A 26,169-nucleotide genomic window follows, 5' to 3' on the forward strand; every position below is an offset into this window, starting at 1 on the left:
CCCAGGTGGGCATGCAAGTGTTTTTTTTTTTTTTTTTACCAGAAAAGTTCGATATAAGAGAATCTGGGCTGGCAGAGAAGCAGAGTGTCCTTATCCAGTGCCCGTGCACTTGCTATCACCAGAGTAAGTGTGTAGATAATCTATTAACCCCCATTACCTGGAATCGCCGTGAAATCTCCCGCAGTAATCTCCGCTCTCAGCGTAGTGGAGGCCTTGCAGAGAAATGGAGATATTGATCTGGGGCTGCTCCTCCAAGCTTTAATCACCTCTTCACCTGAAGACCTCTAAACGAGGCCTTCCCATGCACCAGGCTACCGCATAATAAAGCCAGCGTCTTTCCATTATAACAGTACTGTGAAGCATTATTTTCACATTAATGAGAGAAGTCAGAATCCCCATATTAAATGAGTGCTTCCCTCTCCCTGCCTAAACACTGCAGGAGCCAGTGTTAAGGCAGGGTATTCTGGCACTGGGCACTGGCGCTGGGTCTAAAGTGGAGCCCCCCCCCCCCCCCCCCCCCCCCCCCCCATGGTCAGGGCCCAAAGTTGGGCACACTAATCAGAGGTGGGTAAGCTCCGCAGAGGTGCCACATCACACAAAGGATTGACGTGGCCTGTAATTTGGCCTTGTGACATAAAGGTCACAGGTTCGATTCCCAGCTAGGACACTGCTGTTGTACCCTTGAGCTACAGTAGGTACTTAACCTTCATTGCTTCAGCATATATCAAGCTGTATAAATGGGTGCAGTGTATTTACTATGTAAAGAGTTGTGTAAGTTGCTCTGGATAAGAGCGTCTGCTAAATGCCTGTAATGTAACGTAATGAACACTGTAGCATCAGTCAGGCCTCTGGATCCTTGGAGGTCCTGAGGGTGGGGACCCGCTATACCCTTGGCCTGCAGCTCTGTGTTCAGGCTGCCCTGGAATTCTACAGAGGGCTACAGATCCAGGTGCCCGCTGGTTCCCAGATACGCCTCTGCAGCCAAGCACTGCAATTCCTGGGAATACTGCGCCTGCATTCTCCACCATTGTGGCTCTGTGCTGGGGGTCGTCACTGTGTCAAGTAGTGAACAGCCGGCAGCATACTAGCTTTTATTTACTTCATGAATTCAAGCGATGAAAATGTTGACACAAACATAACTTGAAAAAGGGAACAAGAATGTGCCACTGTAAAAAAAAACAGAACAAACAGGCGCCCGGAGAATTAGAGGACCGGACCATGTGGTGACTTAAAAAAAAAATCTCTCCTCTCTTCTAGGCCCCAGAGCTAGGCCTTTTATAGACCCAAATAATTAGACAGTTTGTATTTATTTGGGTGCCTGCTACCATGCCTGCCAGAGGGCCTGGTGCTGTCCGTGGTCCTGCAGCTCTCCCAGGTCACCTGAGGTGCTGAAGAAACAGCGCAGTACAATATACAGGAGCAGAGAGAGCTGTTCCACTATCGCCCATCCGAGCCAATCAGATCTCCTAAAGGCAACTAGGGCCACTCTCTGCAGCAGTTCATAATATAATGCTTCAGTGACATTTATGCCTCGTTGAAACTTCGCTGCAACTTTTCACTTTAGGTAGCGGTGCCACGCACGCGTGCGTCAAGCGTGAATTCCCAAACGCTTGGCACGCCAATCCAAACGCACTGAACCTTCAGCTCCGTAACACAAATACAGCTGCTTCATCTGAAGATTTAGCCGTTCATCACAAATACACCTGTTTCGTCTGACGCGTCAGCCTACGAACGTGAACACAACCGCTTCATCGGAAGCTTTCAGCACAAACACAACAGCTTAATCTGAAGCATTACGACCGCCAATACTCTACAGCCACTCCCACGCGAAGAGACGTAACAGGAACGCGCGTAACACACATCCCCAGGTTGACAGACGCTTATCAGGGATGCCTGAAAACAGCAATTTCCCAGAGTTCCTCAGCAGGGGCCCGGTATTGCGCAGACGGCGGTGGTAATGACAGCGAGGCTAGCCGGCCCCTTCCTGGAATTACACCCAGCATGCCGCCTCGCCCCTTTTACCAGTTGATTGGTGACAGCCGCGCGGTGGAGTGGGGCTTTCGCCAAACGGCAGCTGCGCCGCGAAGATACGAGCCGCTCATGATCTGTATTCCCGGCAAATTGACCGGGAAATGGCAGGTGCGTCCGAGCAATCTTTAGCACACGCTGTGAGAGAGAGAGAGAGAGAGATCGCCGTATCGAATTCGCGAAATGCCTTTTTGTTTAGCTGCTGTTTTGATGTTGAAACGAAGCGGCGAGAGGTGACGCTCGTTTCAAAGAGCCCCTTTCTGAAACCCGCCTGTGAGCAGGTAGGCACACGCCATCAAAAACGATCAGAAACTGACGGATTAAAAATGAAGTAAATACGTTAAGCAGCCAACCCGGTTCAGGTTCCAGCTTTCAATCTTTTGGGCCGTGCAGTCTTATTTCCATATTTCTATATATTTTTCTATAGTCCAAAATGTCATTCAGTAGGGTATGACTATTTGCTACAACTTTACATCTCTTTACAGTATAAGTCCAAGATACTTGTACTCCTGAGAATATGTTGACGGTCATATGCTTGAACAGATTTCCTAAGACTCCCACATTAAAAGCATGCTAGGATTGGCTTCCCATAATTTCTATGGAGAGTATCAGCTCATGTCAAGGAGGAGCCATTTTCAACTTCTAGACCACAGTAGTAAGTCTTAAAATCAAGTTGTTCAATATTCAGCCAAACCACTCAATCAGCAAAAAAACATTAATATGAGAATGTCCAGGTGAAGTGGGATTACAGGGCCTTTGGCAGTGTAGGTGGATGTGGAAAACAGAGCAATTATAGATGGTAGTATGCAATTACAGGAACTTCTGTGGTGTGGGTGGTGTGTGGTGCATGTAGTTGATGCAGTATGTCCATCATCTGTAATGCAGTGTTTTTGTTGCTTGTACTGTTCTTGGTGTTCTCTGTATGGAGGGCGAACAGCTTTGTTACGTGAAATGATTTTCTGTAAAACAGACAATTGAGTATCATCTAATCTCATTTATTATGGCCATTTTACACCAAGCGTCAGTTGATATGTTGCTTATGGGGATGTGTCCCCTGCTCATAAAAGTGGAGGACATTTTTCAGCTCTCGCCCATGTTAAGTAGCTAAATAATGAATGAGTTCTCCCTTTTCAGTTAAATAAGCATTTCTGGGGGCTGCTGGGTGGCTCATTTGGTTAAGCATGAGCCTCACAGCCTCAGATTGAATCTGGACCGTGCCAGTGTCGACTGTGGCTGGTAACTCCATAGGGCGACAGGCAATTGGCCGTTTGGTCACCCAGGGTACGGATGGGTTCAGTGGTTCTCAAACTCAGTCCTGGAGGACCCCTGTGTATTCTGGTTTTCGTTCCATCCACAATCACAATCCCAGAATATTATGTCCAAAATAGGTGTGCATGGCATGAAATTGAAGGCTGAGGTGAATCAGTAGGCTCCTAATTGGTGAAAGTGTGGACACGTGGCCACTAAAACTAATCATTTAGTATAAAATGAATAATTCAAAGAACAAATGATAAATGTCCAAACTTGCTTTGTGTTAAAATTATGAAAGAACTTAAACACATGTTCAGCAAATTGAATTGAGCCAGAGATTAGCTGTGACCAAAAACCAGCATACATAGGGGTCCTCCAAGAGTTTGAGAACTACTGGGTTTCTGCGTTCATCCCTATCTAGCAACCCCTGCTGGTCTATTAGACTGCATGCTAAAGCCACATAAGAAAGGTTTTCCCTCCTACTCCACTCTGTCGGCTGTGGGGTGGGTGTGATGTGTGAATGTGGGAAATTGAAATTGAATATGCTGTTTATTAGTTGAAACTGCCTCCTGTGATATGTCATGAAAGAACAGGTATGTGTCTCCATTAACCACACAAGACTCTAAACCTTCAATTGTGTCTTAAATATTCTGATTGTGACCTAAACATAGGTAAACAACACATTCAATAGCACACTGTCCATTCATTTAAACCAGGGGTGTAAAACTGTGTGTGTTTTTGTGGTTTCCTTTCAATCAGCTGCCAATTAAGGCCTTGAGAACAAGGTGTGTGGATTCCTTAGCCAATCTGTGACTTAAATGAAATGCAAATTTAGCAAATTAAACACAAGTTCTAACCCAGGTGTGTATCTATCTCTCTCTCTCTCTTCCACAGAGAGGAACAGCATCTCCAACATGACTAGGAATCCCGTCCATGGGGTCAGCAGGGTGGAATGGATCATCCCCCTGGTGGTGGTCTCTGCCCTGACCTTCGTCTGCCTCATCCTGCTGCTGGCTGTGCTGGTGTACTGGAGGTGAGACCCACAGGCCTTCATCGCCTTCCTTTAACCACACCTAACACAAAGCCCCCACTCAGCCCAACCACTCTACTGACAATGCCTCCATTTTACCCTTACCCATCTGGGTTGTGATGAAAGCCCTGCCCTGACCTTTCACACCCACTCCCTTACTGCAGCCTCGCCCACTTCACTACTGCAGCCCCGCCCACTCCCCTACTGCAGCCCTGCACACTCCCCTACCGTAGCCCCACCTACTCCACAACTGCAGCCCCGCCCACTCCCCTACTGAAGCTCTGCTCACTCCCCCACTGTAGCCCCACCTACTCCTCTACTGCAGCCTTGCTTCCCCTCTGCAGCTCCGCTTCTGTCCCACTAATGTCCTCTGCGTCTTTCTCTAATGTTTTATCTCCGCCAGCTTCCCTCTCCCATGCGAAATTGAAACATTAGTATCCTTAGCCAAGATATTTAACTTGGTTACGCAGAATTATAGCACTTTTGCGAGGGGGGAAATGTGTTTTACCTTGAGAAGCGTAAGACGTCATTATTAGGGTTGTCTCGCCTTGGCTTTATGGCAGCGCAGAAGAGGAACGGTGTCAGGTTGGAAGTGGGTGATTGTGTTCTGGTGATAGTAAGCCAGGCAGGAGCGCTGAAGGCCTTCCTCAGGGATACATTACTTCGCCATTACTGTCAGCACAGCTGAGACATTCCCTACGGCCGACTGCGCAGACCGAGCCCGCTCCAAACAGTGGGGGGGGGGGGGGGAGATTTACCGCTTACAAAACCAGGCCCGCGCTTCCTCCACCTCCGTTCTTACCGGGACCTTACCTCTTTTTTCTGCCTTTTTTTTCATTTTAAAATAGAAACAAAAAACAAAGGTGCCTTGATTAAATAACTTAAAGTGATAAATAAAAGAATTAAAAAAACCTTTTTCAAAACAAATTCTCTGGTGTTATCGCAGCCACGGTAAGAGTAACTAGTCAGCATATTCCAGCGGCTGATTAAGAGGATTTTCACCCTGCAAGCCTGTGCAGAAACTTAAAGTAACAGTGCTTGAAACAGTCATAGAATATCACTGGCCATAAAAGGAAAGAAGGCTTTATGAGTGTAAAAAGTGAGTTATTAAAAAATATAGAGCAAAAAATAAATGGAAGAAAAATTTTGGAAAACATTTATACTTTTACTCATCCTTAACTCTCATCAGTTATAGGGTGAAACAGTGAGCCATTGACAGCTCTCATATAAATATACACACACTAAAATTTGCAGCTCTGTCAACTTTAAGGAGACAAACCATAAACCATAGAAATGTAAACCATAGTGAAATATAAATGCGCAGCTGGGATACAAAGCAATGCAGGAGCTACCTTCATTTGTCTTTAATATCGCCTGGTTTTAGCCACGCCCCCCCCCCCCATCTCCCCCCCCCCGGACCACTCCCACATCCAGTGCAATTTGGCCAATTACGGCTGGTTCCAGCTTTCATCTTTCAACTCCTCATCTGTCTGTCTCGTCCCGGCTCCCCTCCCCCAGGAGTCCGCAGAACCCCCCGGGGAGCCATAGGCCATCTGCTGCCCTTCACGGGACACTGTGAACAGAGAACAAAAAAAATGTCTTTCCTTAAATTATTTGGAAGGCGGCTTCCAAATAAATGTATCCGTTAACTGCTATAGAAACGGTAGAGGTGCCGGTCGCTTAGCAGGTGGCACAGCGGTATAAGCCCTGCAAAAAAGAGTTGGGCTAACACGGCGGTATAAAGAACAGCTGGAGCTCTGTGTCCTATGTCATCAATGGGTTTTAATGGCCAGTGCCAAATGGCACAGGTCACCCCAGCAGTGGTGTTGTAACAGTAGGCGGACATTTTGTGCAAATTAGAAACATGGGCTTCTGCGGCGTGGTCAAAATGAAGGATCGCAGCACAGTAAATGCAGAGTGATTATGTTAGCCACAGGACTGCAGAGGTGCTCATCCTGACCTGTGAGCTGCAGCTGACAGGAGACAGGTGCCTTTTACCAGCGTTGTAAACTCACTGGCAGACATCCGTCCTGGTGAACTGAAAGTAATCATGGTACATTTGAGTGCTGATTCTCTGCTGAAGGACAGAGAGCCAAGGTCAGTCAAATAAATGAGTGGGACATTACTCTCTCTTTTATTTGTATACATCAGGTCCTGTCAGCCTATTTGAAAATCATTTGTCTTCAAATTCAGTGATCGAAAACCATGGCCAAGGGTGGCTTATCTCATTTAGTAGTAGGGTAATTGCGTAGGCTTTCAGTGCATTTTGTTTTGGAGGCATTCTCTTGAAAGTATGGAAGGGTATGTGAAAGGTTTTTTTTTCCAAAATATTATATAACCGTCAAATTTACATTTTAGGTTATGCAAGATTTGCATGCTCATATTTTAAAGAGTAAAAAATAAAAACAAGGCCACCATCATGAAATGCTGCCTTGTATTTATTTCTTCTTGTTACTGTTTCTGATAACATCAACTGTAATAACAGTAGTCGCAATGTAAAAGTGTAATAAAACATATTGGAGGAGGAATCATGCAGTCTTGCTCTGCTTTAATATCTGCTGATTCCGATATGTGCACACAGCTGCAATGCAAGGCCTCCTCTCAGCTAACACAAAACATTCTCACAATGTTACTGCCGTGTAGTGACAACGTTATAATGTTCACAATACATTCCTGTAACATTGTGATAACATTTTGTGTTTGCTGTGCTTCTGCTCAGTACTTGACACAGCCACATGCTAATTTCTGATGGGTGCACGCTATGTACACACACACCAATGTATCAGCTTCTGCATCACCCTGTGTGCTTTGAAAAAAAAACGTCCTTGGACGATGACTTGTTAAAGCAGAAAGACATTTTAGAGTCTGCATATGTTGTCTATAGTAGTAGACCAGGGCTGGTGACCTGGATTTCTGTCCATCCCTGGAGCCCTGTGAGCTACTTAAATCGCATATAGACTTCACATGTGCAAATTCATATTTAAGATACATGTATTTCACTGTCCGTGCTCATTAATCGACTCCATCCTGTCTGTGGCCCTCAGGGGCCCGGTGGTGCCAGGTCACCAGCTGCGTGCTCGTCTGCTTGGCCCCCGCCTGCGCATAAAATGGGCCCTGCGATCAAGATGTGTGCACATGCGCACGCACGGGCACAGGCCATCGAGCGGCTGAATGGCAGTTCATTAGCGTCGGCTGATTTATTTACATCTGCAGATACCCCTGAAGGGACTGGCTCTTAGAGGTTTGATCAGAGCGCTGTCTGTTCTGTTAATTTGTCACGGAGTTCAAGGATGCTGTCCGTGTTTTTCGTACACGAAAGCAAGCCTGTGTCGTTCTAGAAACAGAGGAGTTGGTTGCTGTGGAGTAATTTAAATGAACTGGGTTGTAAGAGGACTACGAAGATGCCTCGGAGAGCTCTGTGTGCTGTGGTTTCTGCTCTGCTCATTGTAGAGAGTGAGGTTCCAGACTGATTGGTCCAGCTGCTCTCCTGGGCTACTGGCCCAGATATTGGTGCTTCACCTCCTCGTATAACGAGCTACAGCTGTGCTCTGTGTGGTGTGCATAGGATCCAGAATTCCGCATTCGTGCAATTGTTTGACAGTGAAATGGGGAAGGACCACAGCTGGTGGTGATGTGGTTGGAGGGCTGTCAGAATGTGTGTGCTTCCATGGTAACTGGACCCCTGCTGGAGTTCCACCTCTGGGTGGGACTAAATAATTTACATAAGCAATCTGGTCTCATTACATATTGCATAATGTTGGTTCCACACAAATCAAACCCAGTCAAAACCCAAAAACGACCCACACATTGCACCTTCATTCAAACCTGGAGAAACCTAGACACTACACCCTCATAAAAACCTGGAACGCCCCTCTCACCCTGCACCCTCCGGAAAGCCTGGAGAGACCTACAGATTGCACTCACGAACATACTGCACTATCATTAGAGCCTGGAGAGACCAACATACTGCACTCTCATAAAAGCCTAGAGAGACCAACATACTGCACTCTCATAAAAGCCTAGAGAGACCAACATACTGCACTCTCATAAAAGCCTAGCGAGACCTACACACTGGACCCTCACAAAAGCCTGGAGAGACCTACACACTGCACCCACCACAGGCCATGCAGAGAATGCTTGTTTCTCTTCTGCTGAAGCACGTGAAGGTGTTCTTTTCCACTTCCCACCGCTCGACACTGCTACCCTTATCACCAGGCTTCGAAACAGCATCCGTGCATCACTCGAGCCCACATTGACCTAGCAGCAGTGCGGGAACTTGTGACAGTTCAATTTATTATTGCATCCTCCCACCTGTCACCTCAGCAGCGAGATCTGTGACAGTGTGTGAGGGGTGGAAATTGCAAATATTACACGATAAAAATGGAGTTTATGAAAGTGCGAGTGATGTAGATAAATTTGCAGTTCAATTATGAAAAAATTAGCAGATAAAAGCCCTAGTGATTTCATAAGAAAATGAATGAATAAAACGGGCTCGATTTGATAAACACAAACCTTCCTTTTTATCATTCACCACCACCACCACCACCGCTCTGCCCGTTCATCGTTTACCGTGTGCACCGCCTGACCATTTATAGAGTAGCGTGTGCATTACGCCTCCCGTCAATCAAAAAGTCGTGCCCGCCGAATTTGATCCAAGTTTTCTGCCCCTTGATTGCAAATCTTCTGTAAGTAAATCATCTGCTGTGACCTCAGCTGCCACCTCCCAAACTATCTGTAGTAGTGTAGGATTCACTTCAGTACCACTGGCTTGTGTATTTTTGGCTGCAGCCAATCAATTTGATACTGTATCACATTGTGACTAGAATTACTAGAGGAGATTCTTGCAGAAATACATTTTTGTAGGACAAAGTCTCAAAGCTCCCTGTTATTTTGACTTTCCCTCGACATGTTTAAGAATTAGGAACAGGTCTGATTGGCTGCTTGAAGGCTGTGGGAGAAAAGCAATCGGGAGCAGAAAAAAATCTAATTTGATGGGTGTGGCCTTTTGATTGACAGGAGGCTTAATGCACACGCTAAACAATAAATGGCTTGGTAGTGCAAGCATTAAACAATGAACTGACAGAGCAGCGGTGGTGGACAATAAAAAGGAGTGTTTTCATTTATCAGATCGAGGCTGTTAATGAAATCGTTTAGGTTTTTATCAAATCACTCGCAGTTCTATCTTATGATTTTTTATCTCATAACAGACAAATTAACAATTCAATTGGACTTTCATCAACTCAATTTTTATCAAGAAATGTTTGTTACTTTCATCCCTCATAACAATGCGACATCACTACTCATTTAAAATTGGTACAAAAAGAATACTCAAAGGAGCATTGCTCTCTCTCTCTCTCTCTCACACACACACACACAAACACACACACACACACACACATCAATGCAGATTATTTCATCAGTGATAACAGTACTGAGACAACAGAAAGAAACGACTGGCTTCTAATATTTAGTGACTTTTATTTAATAACCCTCAAAATTGTTAACCTTCCGCTAACAAACCTCCTGGCTTGGCTTAAATCAAATCTGCTATTCAGGTTTGCCCTCCAGGTCACGCAAAACATCCAGGACATGTCCCGCATTACCAGATTGTATGTGAGATATTTACAAACATACTTTTTAAAAATAAAAGTACAACCGTGGCCATATGCATAGTTTCAGTCCCTGCCTAAATAATGAGTGGGATTATGAGCGTGGTTCCAGTCCCCTGTGTTTTAGTGAAGTGAGTTTTGGGTGCAGCCCATTATCTTTTAATGCAGTGAGTTAGGATTCTGTCCCTTGTCTTTTCGTGATGTGAGTTTCTGGTCCAGCCCCCTTGTCTTTTAGTGAGGTGTGTTTGGGCCCACACTCCCTTGTCTTTCAGTGAGGTGTGTTTGGGCCCACACTCCCTTGTCTTTTAGTGAGGTGTGTTTGGGCCCACACTCCCTTGTCTTTTAGTGAGGTGTGTTTGGGCCCACACTCCCTTGCCTTTTAGTGAGGTGTGTTTGGGCCCACACTCCCTTGTCTTTTAGTGAGGTTTGGATTGGATCCTGTCTCTTTTATTTTAGGGAGGTGAGTTTTTTTGTCCAGTCTCTGAGTTTTTTTAGTGAGGTGTGTTTGGGTCCAGCCCCCTTGCCTTTTAATGAGTTGAGTTTGGGTCCAGCCCCCTTGTCTTTGTGTGAGGTGAGTTTGAGTCCATCCCCCTTGTCTTTTAATGAGGTGAGTTTGGGTCCCACTCCCATATCTTTGTGTGTGGTAAATTTGGGTCCAACCCCGCTTGTCTTTTAATAAGGTGAGTTTGGGTCATGCCCCTTTATCTTTGGGTGAGGTAAGTTTGGGTCCAACCCCCTTGTCTTTTAATGAGGTGAGTTTTTGGTCCAGCCCCTTTGTCTTTTAATGAGGTGAGTTTTTGGTCAAGCCCCTTTGTCTTTTAGGGGGGTGAGTTTTTAGTCCTAGTGAGTTTATTTCGTGCCCACAGTTTACTCTGTGAGGAGGAGTTATTACGCCCTTGCAGTGCTGAGTGCCTCAGGGAATCTGCCTTCTCCTGAAAGGCCCATTCTCTGTGTGTTCTCTCTCTCTCTCTCTCTCTCTCTACTCTAATCTTCTGAAAGGGAGTGCCAGCAGCACAGATTCCTGGGAACACTGACATCTTAATGAGGAGATGTAGAGGGCTGAGTGCTTTTACTGAACTCCACTTTTGTGCGTGGCATTACATGCAGACAATGGGAGAATTTGTAGATCTCAAGTTGGAACTCTCCATAAAACCTTGAACATTCTTGTACTTGTAATTCTTGTTATTCTTGTCGTGAGGAGAAACCCAATGCCAAACAGCGAAGCATTGCCTGTAACTGGTATCGGGTCGGAAAGGGCAAAACCATTTATTAGTTTGGAACTCAAAGGTTGTTTTCAGAGATCTCATGTGAATTCTTACATTCTTGAAGATGTAGTACTTTATAAACGTCAGGAGAGCTAGGGTAGGGAGTGTCAACAAGGTTGCTTTTAAAAATGGGGGAACAAAGGGAAGCAGACAGTGGGATGGTGTAGAGGGGGCAGGGGGGTTACTGGGGAGGCAGGGGGTACTGGGGGGGGGGGTGCGTAGTGGGAGCAGGTGTAGAAAAAGAGGAGTTTATTAAGAGCCGTCAGTAAGAGAGAGGCAGTGTTGTGTGATGCTAATTCCATTGAGACAACAAACGCACCAAGTCCCCTCCCCCTCTGGTAGCCAGAGCAACGCTAGCTCTTTGCATGCTGCCACCATGCCCCCCCCCCCTCACCCCACCCCAGTCAGTAACACAGTCTGGGGAAGACCCCACCTCCCCCCCTCTCTTTTGCTGGCTCTCTCTCTCCATAGAGCCATGCAGCAGGCACTCTCCTCTGTGTTGGTCCTGCTGCTGTCCAGGATGGCTGGGATATGCTCCCTTTTTTGCCTCCAGTACAGGTAGGAGAAGCTTCGGGGGGCAGATACGAGCGTGTGACTGGGCGGCTGCTCTGCCCCAGCGGCTCTGTGTGTGCTCTGTCTCTGAGGACGACGTGCTGGGAGAGCTAGGGCTCTCACTCGCTTACTGCTGGCTAACTTTCCTGCCTGTCATAAGCAAGGTTGTGTAGCTTGACCTCGGTCCTGTGATGAAGAGGCTAGTGAAGGAAGATGCGGCATTATGGGCTAATAGCATTAGGACCTGCTTTCCTATGTGTTGTGAGGTTGGCTACTGATTTGATTCTACAAGAGAAACAGCAGTGAGAGTTGGCTTCATTCACAAACTTTTAAAGCATAATTTTTAAGCATGGCTGTAGGCATGCATGCATGTATGTAGGTGTGTGTGTGTGTTTATGTATTTGTGTGTCTCCGTGTGTGTGTACGGTGAGCTTCATAATGTTTGGGACAAAGACATATTTGTTCTTTATTTGACTCTGTACTCCAGAATTTTGGATTTTTAATCAAACAATTCATGTGTGGTTAAGTGCAGATTCTCAGCTTTAATTAGAGGGTATTTTATACATTTGGTTTCACCATGTAGAAATTACAGCATTTTTTATAAATGGCAACCCCAGGGCATCACAACGTTTCGGACAAATGGCTTTCCAGGTGTTTCTGATTAATTGGATACGTTAGTCTTGTTCTAGTCTTGATTCTAGGCGTTTGATTTTATTTGGAGTTGTTATTGGTGTTTGTCAACAGAGTTCAGTGTTGTGCCAATGAAAGTCAAAGAAGCCTTTATGAGGTTGAGATATGCGAAATAAGAAAAAAAAAACAGTCAGTGACATTGGCCAAAATCTTGATCTCATCTGTCTTGTGGACAGATGCGATTAAGATTTAGCTGTATCCGAGTAATGGCAAGGATGTGGAGGCTAAAAGGAATTGCCCAAGAATCAAAACACCCAAACTCATCTGTGAAATGGTGGTATGGTTTGCGCATACGTAGCTGCCTCAGATACTGGCTTACTTGTTTTCATTGATGATGCAACTGCTGATAGAAGCAGCAGAGTTGCAACTGAGATGTATAGAAGCATCCTATCTGCTCAAGTTCAAGCAAATGCCTCCAAAATCATTGAACAGTGCTTTATCCTACAACAAGACAATGATCCCAAACATACTGTTAAAGCAACAATAGGAGTTTTTGAAAGTCAAAAACATGAAAATTCTTGATTGGCCAAATCATGTACCCAATCTGAATCCAGCTGAACATGCGTTTCATATGCTGAAGAGAAAACTTAGAGGCCACTAGCCACTGAAACAAGCAGGAGCTTAAGATGGCTCCAGTACAGGCCTGGCAGAGCATCGCCAGAGAAGATACTCAGCACCTGGAGGGTGTGGGTCACAGACTTCAAGCAATCATTGCATGCAAATGATATGCTCAAAAGTACTTAACAGGACTACTTTCATCACGTAACATTAATATGTCCCAAACATTATGGGGCCCTGAAATGGAGAGACTATGTATATAAAGTGCAGTTATTCTTTCCTGGTGTAACCGAAATGTATATAAATACCCTCAAAAAGTGCAGAGTCAAATAAAAAAAAAATATGTCTTTGTCCCAAGCATTATGGAGCTCACTGTATCTATGTGTATATGTTTGTATTCGTATGTGTATGCTTGTTTTTTCGTGTGTGTGCATGTGCAAGTGTGCGTGTGTGTGTGTGCTTGTGCTTCTGTTTGTGTTTGTGCTTGTGTGTGTGAATGTGTTTGTGCATGTGCTTGTGCGTGTGTTTGTGTGCATGCGCGTGTGCATGAGTTTGTTGCGTGGGCATGTGCGCGTGTGTGTGTGACAGTCATATGCACCACACTATGCTCTGATGATGGTACTTCATGTGTCTGTGCTGGGCATGCGCTGCAGCCTGTGTGTGGGATGTACAGGGTAAGGCACCATGAATTTCCCATGATGGAAAGATGAGTTGCTTTGGACTACTGAAGAGAGAGTGGCTGTGATTTTAGAACTTTAGCCAGACATCATTTTAGGTTTTGAGGAACATCTTTAACAAGTGGGATAATTAATCTCATTTGGAATACATGGAATGCATATATTCCTATACCAATATACATTTTTACAGAAAGAAGAAAGACTATGAACTTGGGACTCTGGTGTGGTTATAGACTGTGAAAACAGAGCTAAAGTGAATATATGGTTGTTGATAGCTCTTAATATCCATCACTTTTTGTTTTACTGCTTTTGTGTTACTTTCAACACATTTTGTGTCAAAGTAACTACTTTTGCGTTACAAATATACAATTTATGTGTTACAAAAGGAGGCTTGTTAACAGACTGTGTTGTAAGTAACAGAACACGTAAAGTGCTGTTTTTAGCACATCTGTTTTGAGAGTGTAGGAGACTAATGTGTAATTAATGGGGCCGCCTGTTCGAAGGTAGGATAATGACTATGGTGCTTCTGAATTGTGAACCTCCCTGGCAACTAATAAAAGAAATGCTGAAGCGATGGCTACTTTTAGACAAAGACACTTCTCCTTGCTTGTGATTTATATACAGTAATCTGCATGTGACTGACTGGATTGTGGCTTGGTTTGTATTTCACTTGTGGTTTTTATCTGTTCAGCAACCTGAGACGCATTGAGATGAAGAGTGCTGTGTAAAAATAAAATAGCTTGATTGACCGGGAGCCTGATGGTAATATGGGATATGACAAGATGGCTGAACTGCCTATAATACTGTGATAAGGTTGATATGAATTTGGGTTTACGGTAATGAGGCTGAAATGTCTACATACACAAGTCTTGAGTCATGAAAGGCGGTGTGTCATCATGATTGTCTTATCTTTTATCCTTGATCTTGAAAGAAATTGTATTGCCGCCATTTCTGTGTTTCCCTTGCTTCAAGCTCCCATAGTTTGTTGTCTATGATGCTTATGAGATGTTGGTAAAATGGCTGATGGGAAACGTAGTACAATGGCAAATTGTAAGGCATCCGATTTAAAACGTATGAAAGGGAATCAAGCTACATTTACTGACATTGCTACATTGCTAACATTGCACGTTACTACTATACAAAAGAAAACACAATTAAATGTGGGGTTCCTTAATGTTCTTCCTCTCTCCCCTCTGTCTCGCAGGAGGTTTTTCCAAACGGCTCACTTTTACGTGGAAGACAGCAGCTCCCCTCGCGTGGTGCTCAATGAGAGCATCCCTGTCATTCCTATTCCAGGTGAGCTTCATTCCTGGCCTGCTACGGCCAGGTAAGGGCAGGGGCCACTGCCCTAACTCTGGCTCCTCCCCTCTGATCATTGGTTTCCATGGAAACCTTGCTCTCATAAGAAAGTTTCCGATGTCAGCCTTTAGGTTTATTTTTTCCTAATGTTCTAGGGTTGTTTTTTTTTTTCTTTCCTGCAGCAGTGCACTGTAATGAAGGCAGCTGTTGATGAACTCAGTCTGTATGTTAGCCTTTGCAAATCGTGGCAGCTTTCCAATATCATCCGGCTCTGTAACTAGTTTTCTCAACCGCCATTAGTGCTGGAGCAGACTTTGAGAATTAATTTGCTTAAATCAATAAGCAGAGCCACAAAGAAGAAAAAATGAATGATTGTAAATTATCCTATTTTTACGCTACCTTTGTTCTGTTAACTGGATAATTAATTCTTATCTTTGGCTGTATTATTGAATGTGTGTGTGTGTGTGTGTGTGTGTGTGTGAAAGAGAGAGAGAGAGAGAGATGTGTGCATGTAAATATATTTCACTTGTTTAATTTATTTGGAAATGAATCCTTTCCAATTAGCTTTAACATCAGCATGTGTTCACTAAACGAACAAAGAATCTCCATTTTCTTTTGCTTATTCATTTTGCCTTGAAACGCATTGCTGTATTGCAGTTGTGGTAGGCAGTCAATGATGAGACTTCTGCTCTTTGTTTAAGCCTATTACTTTGGTAATTATATGTTTTATGGCTGCGTTGCTTAGGTATTACTTTGATTGGCTGTCCATCTCAAATTATTTTTTTATTTTATCTTTCTCCTTTATTCCTTTAAAAAATAATTGCCTCTATTCCAAGTGGGGTGAATGTAATATACGTGTATATATTAACACAGTGTATTAACACAGAACGATAAATCTGCTAATGTTTATGATGATCAGTTCTCCATCACACCTTTTTTATACCACCATCCTTGCTTATCACCTGCAACCATTGTATTTCTACCCCACTATATCACCCCCCACTGCCTGCAATCTGCCAACAACCTGATCTGCAAATGCATTGTTTAAAAAACTTGTTATAACCCCAGTAGGAAAAAAAATAGGTTAAAATGCACACAGATAACACTGGCAGGAAACGACTAAATGTGTTGTCAGTCTGCATCTAAAAATGCAAAGCTTGTCAGCCAGATAATGTATGCATGAGAGGTAAGGCCCTGATCAAAATAGCAGCAGGAAATGCTCTCAAATAATTCCTTTTTGGAGAAAGCCTTGTTCCTGTGGTTCCATACTGTTCAACAAGGAAGTGTTCCTGTTATCCTTTTGTTATTTACGTCTATTTAGTACTCAAAAACAAAACAAATAAAAAATACTTTTTTGATAGTGCAGATTTTACAGACAAAGCAACACTATTTACAAAACACAAAATGAAAACGATCAGTAGATTAGGCACTAGTCAAAACATACAAACAGTAATGCAACATTAATTAAAATGTTCTAAATTAAATCTAATCAGGTTTTTTATCAGACCTCTAAAAAGGATAAAGGTGGAAAATTCAGGTCCAGAAGGTAAAAGTCCTCCCCAGTATGTTGTTCCAATCACCTGGATTTGCTAATTAGTACAATTCTTCAGTCATGAGGTAAAACTAATTAGCTGGCTGAGTTCATGGGTGGAAGAAATACATGGCAGGACTTTTACTTTCTGCCCCCTGGACTTTCTACCTCTGAAAACGTGCAAATAGGAGCTAAGGTATTGAGCTTCAAAGACTGCTGTAATTTATTCTACGTATATGGTGCACAGTGTCTAAAGGCAGTTTTGCCTAGCTCTGTTAACAGCACACACCCGGAGCAGCAACCATTCCTAAGAATAAGTCTGATAAAGTCCAACCCTTCAACTAATAAGCTTGTGGAGATAAGATGAGAGTTTCTGTCTAATGGTCTTATAAATTAACATAATCCAATGCTGCTCTCTTCTCACATAATGAGGCCAACCCACTTTTTATACAAAATACAGTGATGGCTAACATGCTTCACCTGTCATAAATTACAATGCTGAATGATAGATAGCATCTAATGGTCTTAATATAGACAAGGAAGCATGGCTATAGATGACATCTCCATAATCTAATACTGAGAGTAAGTTTGCTTCCACAACCCTCTGTCTACATGACTTGAGAAGAGAGGCTTTATTTTTATAAAATAAGCTCAGATTTAATCTCAGCTTTATGACAAGTGTCTCAATGTGTGCCTTACAAGTACATTTATCATCTCTCCAAATTCTAAGATACAGTGCCCCCCAAAAGAATGGTAAGGATATAGTGAACTTTTTATTTTTATTATATTTTTTACTATTTAATTATATGCAATGTAGTACAGTCAGTCAGCTTTTGAAGAGAGAAATAATTGTACAATTCTGCCTTTGAACCACAGTTCAATTTTTATTCAAAATAAACATAATTGTTCTTCAATTTTACATCAAGTTCATTTGAATTTATTTACCATCTGAAAACATGCCTACTATGGGTTCTTGGAGTTTAATAGCCTATTAAATGTTAAAAAGTGCATATTCATGGGCAAGTTGTTAACTTGAGCACCAGCACTTTTTTTCTGATCACTGATGATGTCAGTGAGAGTCATCACCGATATACACCTCCACCGAAACCTGGATCACCCCAGATGCCAATGCAACCCCTACAGCCTTTTCTGCTGTCTTCTTTCTTCCACACAACCTGCCCAACTGGCCCAGGCTGGCAGAACTACCTTACTCGTTTCAAAGTCATGGGGATTCTCTGTTCTTCCCCTCCATCATACATATTTCATACATTGTTGCAATTTACATCACGAAAGTCTACTCATGACCCCTCGCACAATTTAGGGTTGGTCCGTATGAGTAGTACGGGCAGGGGCGGCTTGACACCATCTTTAATGAGCCCTTCTCAGAAGTCTGCATCTTTGGACACTTTGGTGAAGAGAACTGGTCATAATTCTTTCAAGACAAAAACCAATTACAATCAGGAAACAAAATTATAAATTAATGGTATTGATTTCTGTTAATTGGCAGAAGTCAATGTTGGTTACACAAGTTAGGCTAATAAAATACGGAACTGCTGTGAGGACATGTATTTCTGTAACATGAATCACACGTTAGGATTTCTGCTGTAGTTATTAACTTGCTCTAGGCTATTTAATAGTACAATGTATTTATAACTCGTCATCACATTTCCCAGCAGGGAATGAGCAGCGAATTTCTTGATTCCGATGAGAGCAGGACCATGTTTTTAAAAGCACATTGAAACAGATTCATGTGCAATGATATCATTGGAATCATTACAACCCATGAAAGCACAACACTGAAGAGGTGTGCACTCAAGTCTTAGAACATTTGGAAAAAAAATAATGAATATACAATCAAACGTATGCGAGTTCTTAGACTTTAGATGTCGACGGCTTGAGGGTGGACATGGTGACAAAAGGTTCCTTGAGGAGTTGGATTTACTTCTCGGCTCGTTCCCAGAGGATGGAACTCCCCAATCTTTCTGGGCAATTTTCCTGTTTGTCTGGGTGGCACTCAATCTCCAGATTCCTCCCCTCCTCCACTCTTTTGACTTCACTTTGGCACAGTCCCCTCCCAAGCACAAAGCAATCAGCTGGGCCTAGTCCCCCTGACAGCCTGCTCCACCTCCAGCCTCACGGTTCTCCAGCTAATTTGTATCTTTCTTTCTTCCTCCTCTTCCCTCCCCTTCCTCTGTGACTCCCTCTGTAGAGGCTCAACAAGGCAAATTTTATACAGAACAAGGAAAATTCAATGTGCTTCTCCAGAAAGACATTAAAATTATTAAAAGAAAGAATAACCTGCTTCCCTCTATGTGAGGCCATACTGGATAAAAAGACAACTCATTCCCAACAAAACGATGTAGAGGAAAAGAAGGTGACATTAAAATGAAAATAGATGAAATAAGATGATAGGAAAATTCTAAAAGCCATTTGCAATGGTCATCAATAAATAAATACAGATGATTTAAAAACACTGGCTCCCTAAAAAAAGTTCTGTAATTCCTACATGGTGAAAACAAAATGTATAAAAATGCCTTTTAAGAAGCTGAGAATCTGCACTTTAACCACATATGGATTGTATGAGTAAACATCTATAATTGTGGAGTACAGAGCCAAATCAGGTCTTTGTCCCAAACATTATGGAGCTCACTTTATACACTTGCTGGTCCAGGAATGCTGTTAGCCAAGTCTAGCACTATTACGCAAATAAAGCAGGTGAATGTACTTAGGTTCTCCTACACTATAATTTGCTCTAAATAAAAGCATCTGCTAAATGAATGCCATGAAATGAAGATGTTGGTATTTGTCACTTTTACTCACCTGATTTGCCTGATTTATCCTGACCCCAGCGCGAGAAGGATTGCCTGTCCATAAAGTAGCAACACGGTCAGTCTCAGGAGCTGTTTTTTTTCTGCTTTCTGCTTGAGCGTGGGAACGCTGTACCCCTGGGAGACATTTCAGCTATTTCTGCTGGATATTTTTAGGAAGCGTTTCACACAACGTTCCATTGCTCAAGGGCACAATGACTGTGCCTCAGCTGGGATTTGAGCTTGCAATCTTCCAGTTACATGTTCAGCTCCCAGACCACTGCTCGACACTTCTCCTTCAAACCCCTTGTGGCATGTGGGCAGGAACAGTTGGAGAGTAGGATTATGGGAAACTGACGGGGGAAGTGATTGCTGTTCCAGGTCTAGCAGTGACATACAGCTTTGTGTGTGTGGTGTCCTCATGTGACAGGGTGCCAGTATGTGAGGTAATGGGATCATTCAGCTCGAGAGAGAGCAGGTTTATTTTGACATGCGCATGGCACTCTTCCTCCAGTCTGTGAGGAAATTGTCAATGATGGGCTCAGTACTGGACCAATTCTCCTTCCTTCCCAACGCTGCCAATGCAATTTGTTCTCGTCTCAATTATGAAAGGTGGCAAGATTGGATTCTGGGAATTGTGTTCACCAATCTGAGATTCAGCATAGATCAGTTTGTTTGTTTAAACATAGAATCAGCTACGTACTGAGGTATTCAAATTACCTCAATATTTATGGGTTATGAACACAGGAAGAATAAAATGTGTGATGACGTAATTGAATTTCTTGTTTTTACAAAACAATACATTTTTGTGACAATGAAATGTTCTTTGACACTGTCAGTTATTCTATAATGAATTGGGGAGATTGTAGATAGATTAGCACCAGGGATTACAAATGATCATTTTCATCATTATCATGGATTATCATGAGATAATGATAATCTTTTTGCTGTTTGCAGGCTGACCTACAGCTGTTTGCTGTTTCCTTTTGTCTTGTTCTTCTGATTCGGTGTATTTGTGGCTACATGCTGTGCAAGCATGTGTTTTACATGGATAGACAAAAATTCACTTCTGTATTTTGTTAGAAATACCTCCCAAATAACTGTATCTTGCTTTACAGGTGGCACAGAGGTACAAACCATACAAAAAAAAAGAAGCAAGCAGCTCATTTCACAAATGAAATGCATTCATAACAAATGCATATTTTAAATCCATGTATTTTGTAATAGGGCCCGTTCCTGTGCGTGTAGTCTGTGTGTCTCTGCACGAGTGTGCTGTGCTTGGAAAGGCCCGTGTGCATTTATTGATCCTTCCGAGGGAGAGGTGCGCAACAGACACAGAGCAAAGCAAGGTCAGGCGTGACTGTAATGGATCCACTGTTTGGACAGTTAATAGTCTCTACAGGATCTCCCTAATCTCTCTTTAAGTGTGGCAGGGGATTTTAAGCTCCCTGGCATTACAACTGCCAAACGGCCATCGGATATTGCAGAGTGAATACAAAACCCACTGCTGTGGTTGAGGTGGCCTGTACAGCGTATGGGATCAGACGGTGCGTTAAGGTTATGAAAGGTGTGTCCGTGTGAAATGTCACTAGGGTTTCTCTGGGAGGTACAGTATATCCATATTTGCCATCCTCAGGTCCTCAGAAATAGGACATTTTCCAAATTTTCAGGATTTCAAGGACTTCATTTCCTGCATTCTGATGATTTCTAAAGCATAAAAATAACAAAATAGGCACACTGCGACTGCGTTTTATGTTAATATTTTTCACTTTAAAAAATACATTTCCTACAAATGTTCAATTTAAGAATGTCTGTTCATACAGGAAATACAGTTGAAATACAGTGAAATAATCCTTTAGAAAAAATCAAATTTAACTATGTTCATTCATTTAACTATTAACATTGTCGCGACCCCCACGCTCAATGGAAAAAGCTGTGTGGCAAGTTTTACAAAAGGCATACTTCTTTCCTTTGAAACTTTCTGTAAGAAAGAGACATTCTCAGAAGTCACAGTTTTAATTTGTTTTAAGGTATCAGTCCCAAAAACTTGCCTAGATATTGTAATTGTGTTTGATATTACAGAAGTTAGTATAAACATTATTCTTATATTTGTAAAGGAAAAAAGGAAAAAGAAAGTATTATTTTAACAAATAGGTTTTAGTTGTCTGCTCAGTTGATTATTACTCACGTGGAACACACTGAATTGTGATTTCTTAATTGTATCTTTTACTTGTACAAAAAGTCAGACAGTCATTAGCTGGGAGCTCTATAGCGCCACCCTGTGGTTTATTCAGGCTGATTCTTTGTGTCCTCAGGATGGAGTTGTCTATAGACACCAAGTTATGTGGAACCATTTGTGATTTATTAGTTTTTTGGGTAAAAAGCCATACCCACATGAAAATTTGTTGGCTTACTGTGTGCTTGAACTTAAACTAAGCAAGTTCCTTTATAAGATATTCACAAATAGATGCTATATTCCAAGTTTTGTGCAGATGGTTATTTGAGGAGATCGATTTTTACGTTTTTCAAAAAATTCCAAATTGCAGAAAGTCTGACCTCTGAAAATGTTTTGCGGTAGCTATTAATTTGTTCTATGAGCGAAGAGGAATCTAGGAAAACATAATTTATTTTCTTGGTCAAAGGGGTCATGAGTTATGGGCTGTCAAAGTTTGCATTTTCAACTGTTTCCTGCAGCGCCAAAAAGTGGACAGTCGTGGCCAAAATCATCACTGTTTAGGGTAACGTTCTATCAGTGTACCAGGTTTTGTAAAAAAAAACAACCAGGCGTTTTTGGCAGAATTGAAAAAAACACGGCAGAAGTGTAATAATACAAATACCACAAGCCTTTCTGTTTGGCCCCCTAATCAAAGCTGAAGTAAAATTATTCAGTCCAGTGATTTCTTACCCTGCATGATGTGCTAGTCCGTCCAATGCAGAAAATTCCCAGTCCAGCAATTCCATCACCGGCTAAACTGCCGCAGCAGGTGTGACGGCCTTTTGCGGTCACCTTCACCTGGACGAAGTCCATGACAGCAGCTGGGTCCTCGAACCTGTGTGTCGCTCCGCCAGGCGGGGTGATCCTCAGGACTGCTGGAAAATGCAATCAAAACTGAACCTTGGAACTGGAGTGCAGCTGGCACTTAACATTGGCGTTGGCTGCCCAGTTCTTGGCAGCAGATGCGGTGTGCTCCGGGAAGATGGATAGTTTCTTGCCTCTAAACAGGGGAGGGGACTGCTGGTAGGATTTCCCCTCCCGGTGCAAAATCTCTGTTGTGGGAAGTGGAGAAAATGCACACGGATAACAAAGGGTGCCTGCTCCTCATGGTGTGTGGTGGGCCTGGTCGAGAAGCCACTTCACGTCCAGGTGGGTCAACATCCTTCAGCAGCTGAGCAGCAAAGTCTGTGGGCCGCGGACACTCTCCATGCCCTCCGGCGACCCCTCCAGGCGAATGTTGTTTCTCCTCGATCTCCTTTCCAAGTCCCCACATTTGTCCGTGACCACTTTCATCTGACCCATGAGCTTATTCATCTTGGAATCCAGCAGCAAAATCTGGTCACTGCGTTCCAGCTCATGGATGGCATATGATTCTTGATGCTTACTTTTTGCCGCAGGGGCTCCACCTTGCTTTTCAGTTCCTGCCTGACTGAGGTAATCTTGCAACGTAGGTCGGATGCCAGGGAATCAGTCTTACCGTAGATATCATTTTCACCGAGTCCATTGGACACTGATGCAGCAGCTGGGCTAAGGGCATTAGCAGGAGCACCTGCACCGCCATCCGCCGGGGTTGCCAGTTCAAGAAAGTGCAAGGGTTTGCCGCTGCCTGTGCGCGTAGAATCTCCTTTCAGTCTAACGGATGACATTGCAAAAGTTACAGAGGCAGGAAAGCGAACCAGTCAGTTTCAAAAATAGATGCTTTTCGGTCACAAAAATATGAGAGGAGTGCTTTTCAAAAAGTAAAAAAAAACGTTGACACATCCTCACAGAGCTGCAGGGAAACATGTCTTACATCCTCTGTGCTGGAGGCTCCACCCCCACTTCATCTCTTACCTGTCAGATGCAATATTTAGCATAAACTTCAGTGAAAGACCAGAGAGAGTTCGAACATTAAAACTAGCTTTGGTTGCAAACTACCTCAGTAAAGTCGCGTCACATCAAACATGAATAACACTACTGCGCTGTTTGGGTGTTGTTCCCCTGCATGACCTCCCAGCAGAAGAGCATTGATTTGTCGAAGACAGCAAATCTCACTCAAGACCTGCTGTGGCTCAGTCTCATATGGAAGAGATACTGACAGATTGGTCTTTATTTATTGATTTACTGCCACAGGATGAAAGCCCTGAACTCATATGACCTATAGGAAACATGCACTTGAAGGACATGAATAACCCATGCGTTCATTTGTCATTCTGAAATAGTGAAATAGTGTCAATACCAGCACCTTGAGATACATGGGCTTCTCTCATTTGTCCAAGTGGTTTATGGGTCTACATATACTTAAGCTTATATATAATCATGGAATCACAGATGCACATGTATCACACATATGCACAGGCACTGAATTTGCACAAAACATGATGTATGCACACACTACACACAGACATGATCCACACATACACATACTCAAACAGACACATTTGCCTACACACGCACAAGCATGCATGCACACGCACATACTATATGCGCTGTTTTGTGTTTGATCTGCACGGGCATTGAAGGCAGTGTGTTTCCCCTTTCAGATGACACAGAGGCCATTCCTGTGAAGCAGTTTGTGAAACACGTCATGGAGCTGTACTCAAACAACCAGCACGGCTTCTCTGAAGAATTTGAGGTGAGAGCTCTCTCTGCTTGGCTGTGAGGTTCTTCTCTGCTCCCGGGGAGAGGGTGAGTGTGGTTAGAGTGTCTCTCTGAGGACAGTCTCAACATGTGTTTTCTTTGTATACGTGTCTGTGCCTGTGTGTCGTGTGTGTGAGAGGGTGTGTATGTGTGTCTGCTAACGCATGGAACAGATGGTGCAGGAATGAGGCTATGTCTCAGGCATTTCTCTGCTTGGTTGGCTGTGCAGGACCAGGGGGATCACAGCAGCCGGGGTTAAGGCTCATCCGTTAGACCCGCCTCTGGAGAACCCGCTGTAACTGAGCTTATCAAATGCGCAGTGCTGCCGTAAATTATTTATGGTCCCCCTCTGCTCTGCTATTGATCACAGCTGTGTCTCTGGCACCTCAAGTACACAATCATCTTTGTTTTCAGTCAGTCTTCGTTCTCGGTTGCTGCCTGGTGCTGGTGCTGAGGGTTTTGCCAGATGTGAGCTAATGCTTCACTCCAAAGCCTCACGGGAGTTTGTGGTGATAATAGTCTCGACAACAGAAGGCTGCTATTACAGGAGCTTAAACATTGTACTCTTCACTCTTTTCCTCCCTGTGGTTTAAGAACAAGGTTGTCCTTGATGGCTAATTAATTAATGAATCATTCTCGCTTAAAATGAAGGGGGCTGCCACATCCTCATGTCATTGGGTAATGTCACAGTGTGCTTACAAATATGGATTGTTCCAGAGAAAACTGTCCTGGTGTGGCGTTATGACTACTGGTTTTTGTTACAGCCAATGTGTTGATCAATTAAGGTTGTCAAAAAAATGTGTTTATTTTTTTCCTCGAGCTTATTTTAACACAGTGCAGATTTGGCTCATTTGCATTTGCTTTGTTTGATCACTTTGTTTTACGCAAATTACCCAAATTACCTAAATTACCCACTCATTTCACCTGCCAGTCTACGATGTAGGATTTGTTTGACATACTGCACATTACAGAAAATGAAAGAATTAGTGGGTCTGCCTGATTTAAAAGTCCTGGAATGAGATAATGGGACATTTAGTCTATTATTCCAGGAATGCATGGCTATTTCTGACACAGTTTGACTTTAACAGGGTAAACGGTCCCTCAGTGTCGAATTAAGAGCAATTAACAGCTAGTTACAATTCAGGGGTTGTAATTGTTGGCTGGAATGGTGTCTAAAGGCCTTAATAAGAAAAATGTCTTGTATCATGTTAACAAATAGTGGAATCAGATTAGTGGCTATGCAGCTCATGATGGATAAAGATGATATAGAGGTCCAGCTGTGGTCTGGATTTTGTCAGTTGTCACCCTGCCAATCACAGCTTGCTCATTTACATAATCAAATCCGGAGTGGGGCCAGACCCAGAGGTTACTAATGAACATAATGAGCGAAGGGGAGACCTCTCTTTGTCTTTTTGTCTCCTTGACTCCACATAGAGCTGTTCTGTGCCTTTCACTGTCACTCCCAGAATGCAGGAAGGTTTGGAAAGGGGGAATGAGGCAGGAGGTTGAACAGTCTTCCTTTTCTGGAGCCACAGTCTCATACAGCAGGGTTCAGGGCAGAGAATTAGGGGTGTGGCCAAGGGGTCACATGATGCAAAGCTGTCAACACTCCCAGAGAATGAGGAAATAGGTCAACTATAGATAAAATGAACTAACCAGAGAGTTGGCACCAACCACCTTTTCTTTCTTTGTAACTAGAGGAGGCATCGGGTAGTAGCATGAGTTTCTGCTGTTTTCCAAAACTGGAAGGCTATTTTCTACTTGAATAGAAGAAAAAGACAGAACTATCATCATTAAGAATGTGGAGCTGAGTATCTGGCTCGTTTATATTAATATACTGTGTGTTCATTGCTCTGGACCCACTCAGTTACTATGACGAGTTTAAGCATTCAGAATGGCCGAAGAGTCTTTGAAGTAGTGTCCAGCAGGGTTTCACAAATCAATTCGCTTTTCTGATGCGTGAAAATAAGGCAGCACAGTGTCCAGGCTTCTTCCCTGAGTGCAGTCAGGCTCTGTCAGGGAGCACCACCTGCCTGTT

At 43.3% G+C, this 26,169-nt stretch overlaps 1 protein-coding gene across 2 annotated transcripts in view; it reads left to right on the top strand.

The window, feature by feature from the left end:
* The window catches only part of LOC135234582 (receptor-type tyrosine-protein phosphatase gamma-like), a 292,580-nt gene that overhangs the window by 245,148 nt on the left and 21,263 nt on the right, over nt 1-26,169 (top strand). For both annotated transcript variants that reach the window (XM_064299308.1, XM_064299310.1), the window contains 3 exons: nt 4,174-4,312; nt 14,865-14,956; nt 24,035-24,126. In XM_064299308.1, the coding sequence (XP_064155378.1) occupies nt 4,174-4,312; nt 14,865-14,956; nt 24,035-24,126 (323 nt within the window). The remainder of the gene's footprint in view (nt 1-4,173; nt 4,313-14,864; nt 14,957-24,034; nt 24,127-26,169) is intronic.

This window comes from Anguilla rostrata, chromosome 11, assembly GCF_018555375.3.
Source record: "Anguilla rostrata isolate EN2019 chromosome 11, ASM1855537v3, whole genome shotgun sequence".
Classification (NCBI taxonomy): Eukaryota; Metazoa; Chordata; class Actinopteri; order Anguilliformes; family Anguillidae; genus Anguilla; species Anguilla rostrata.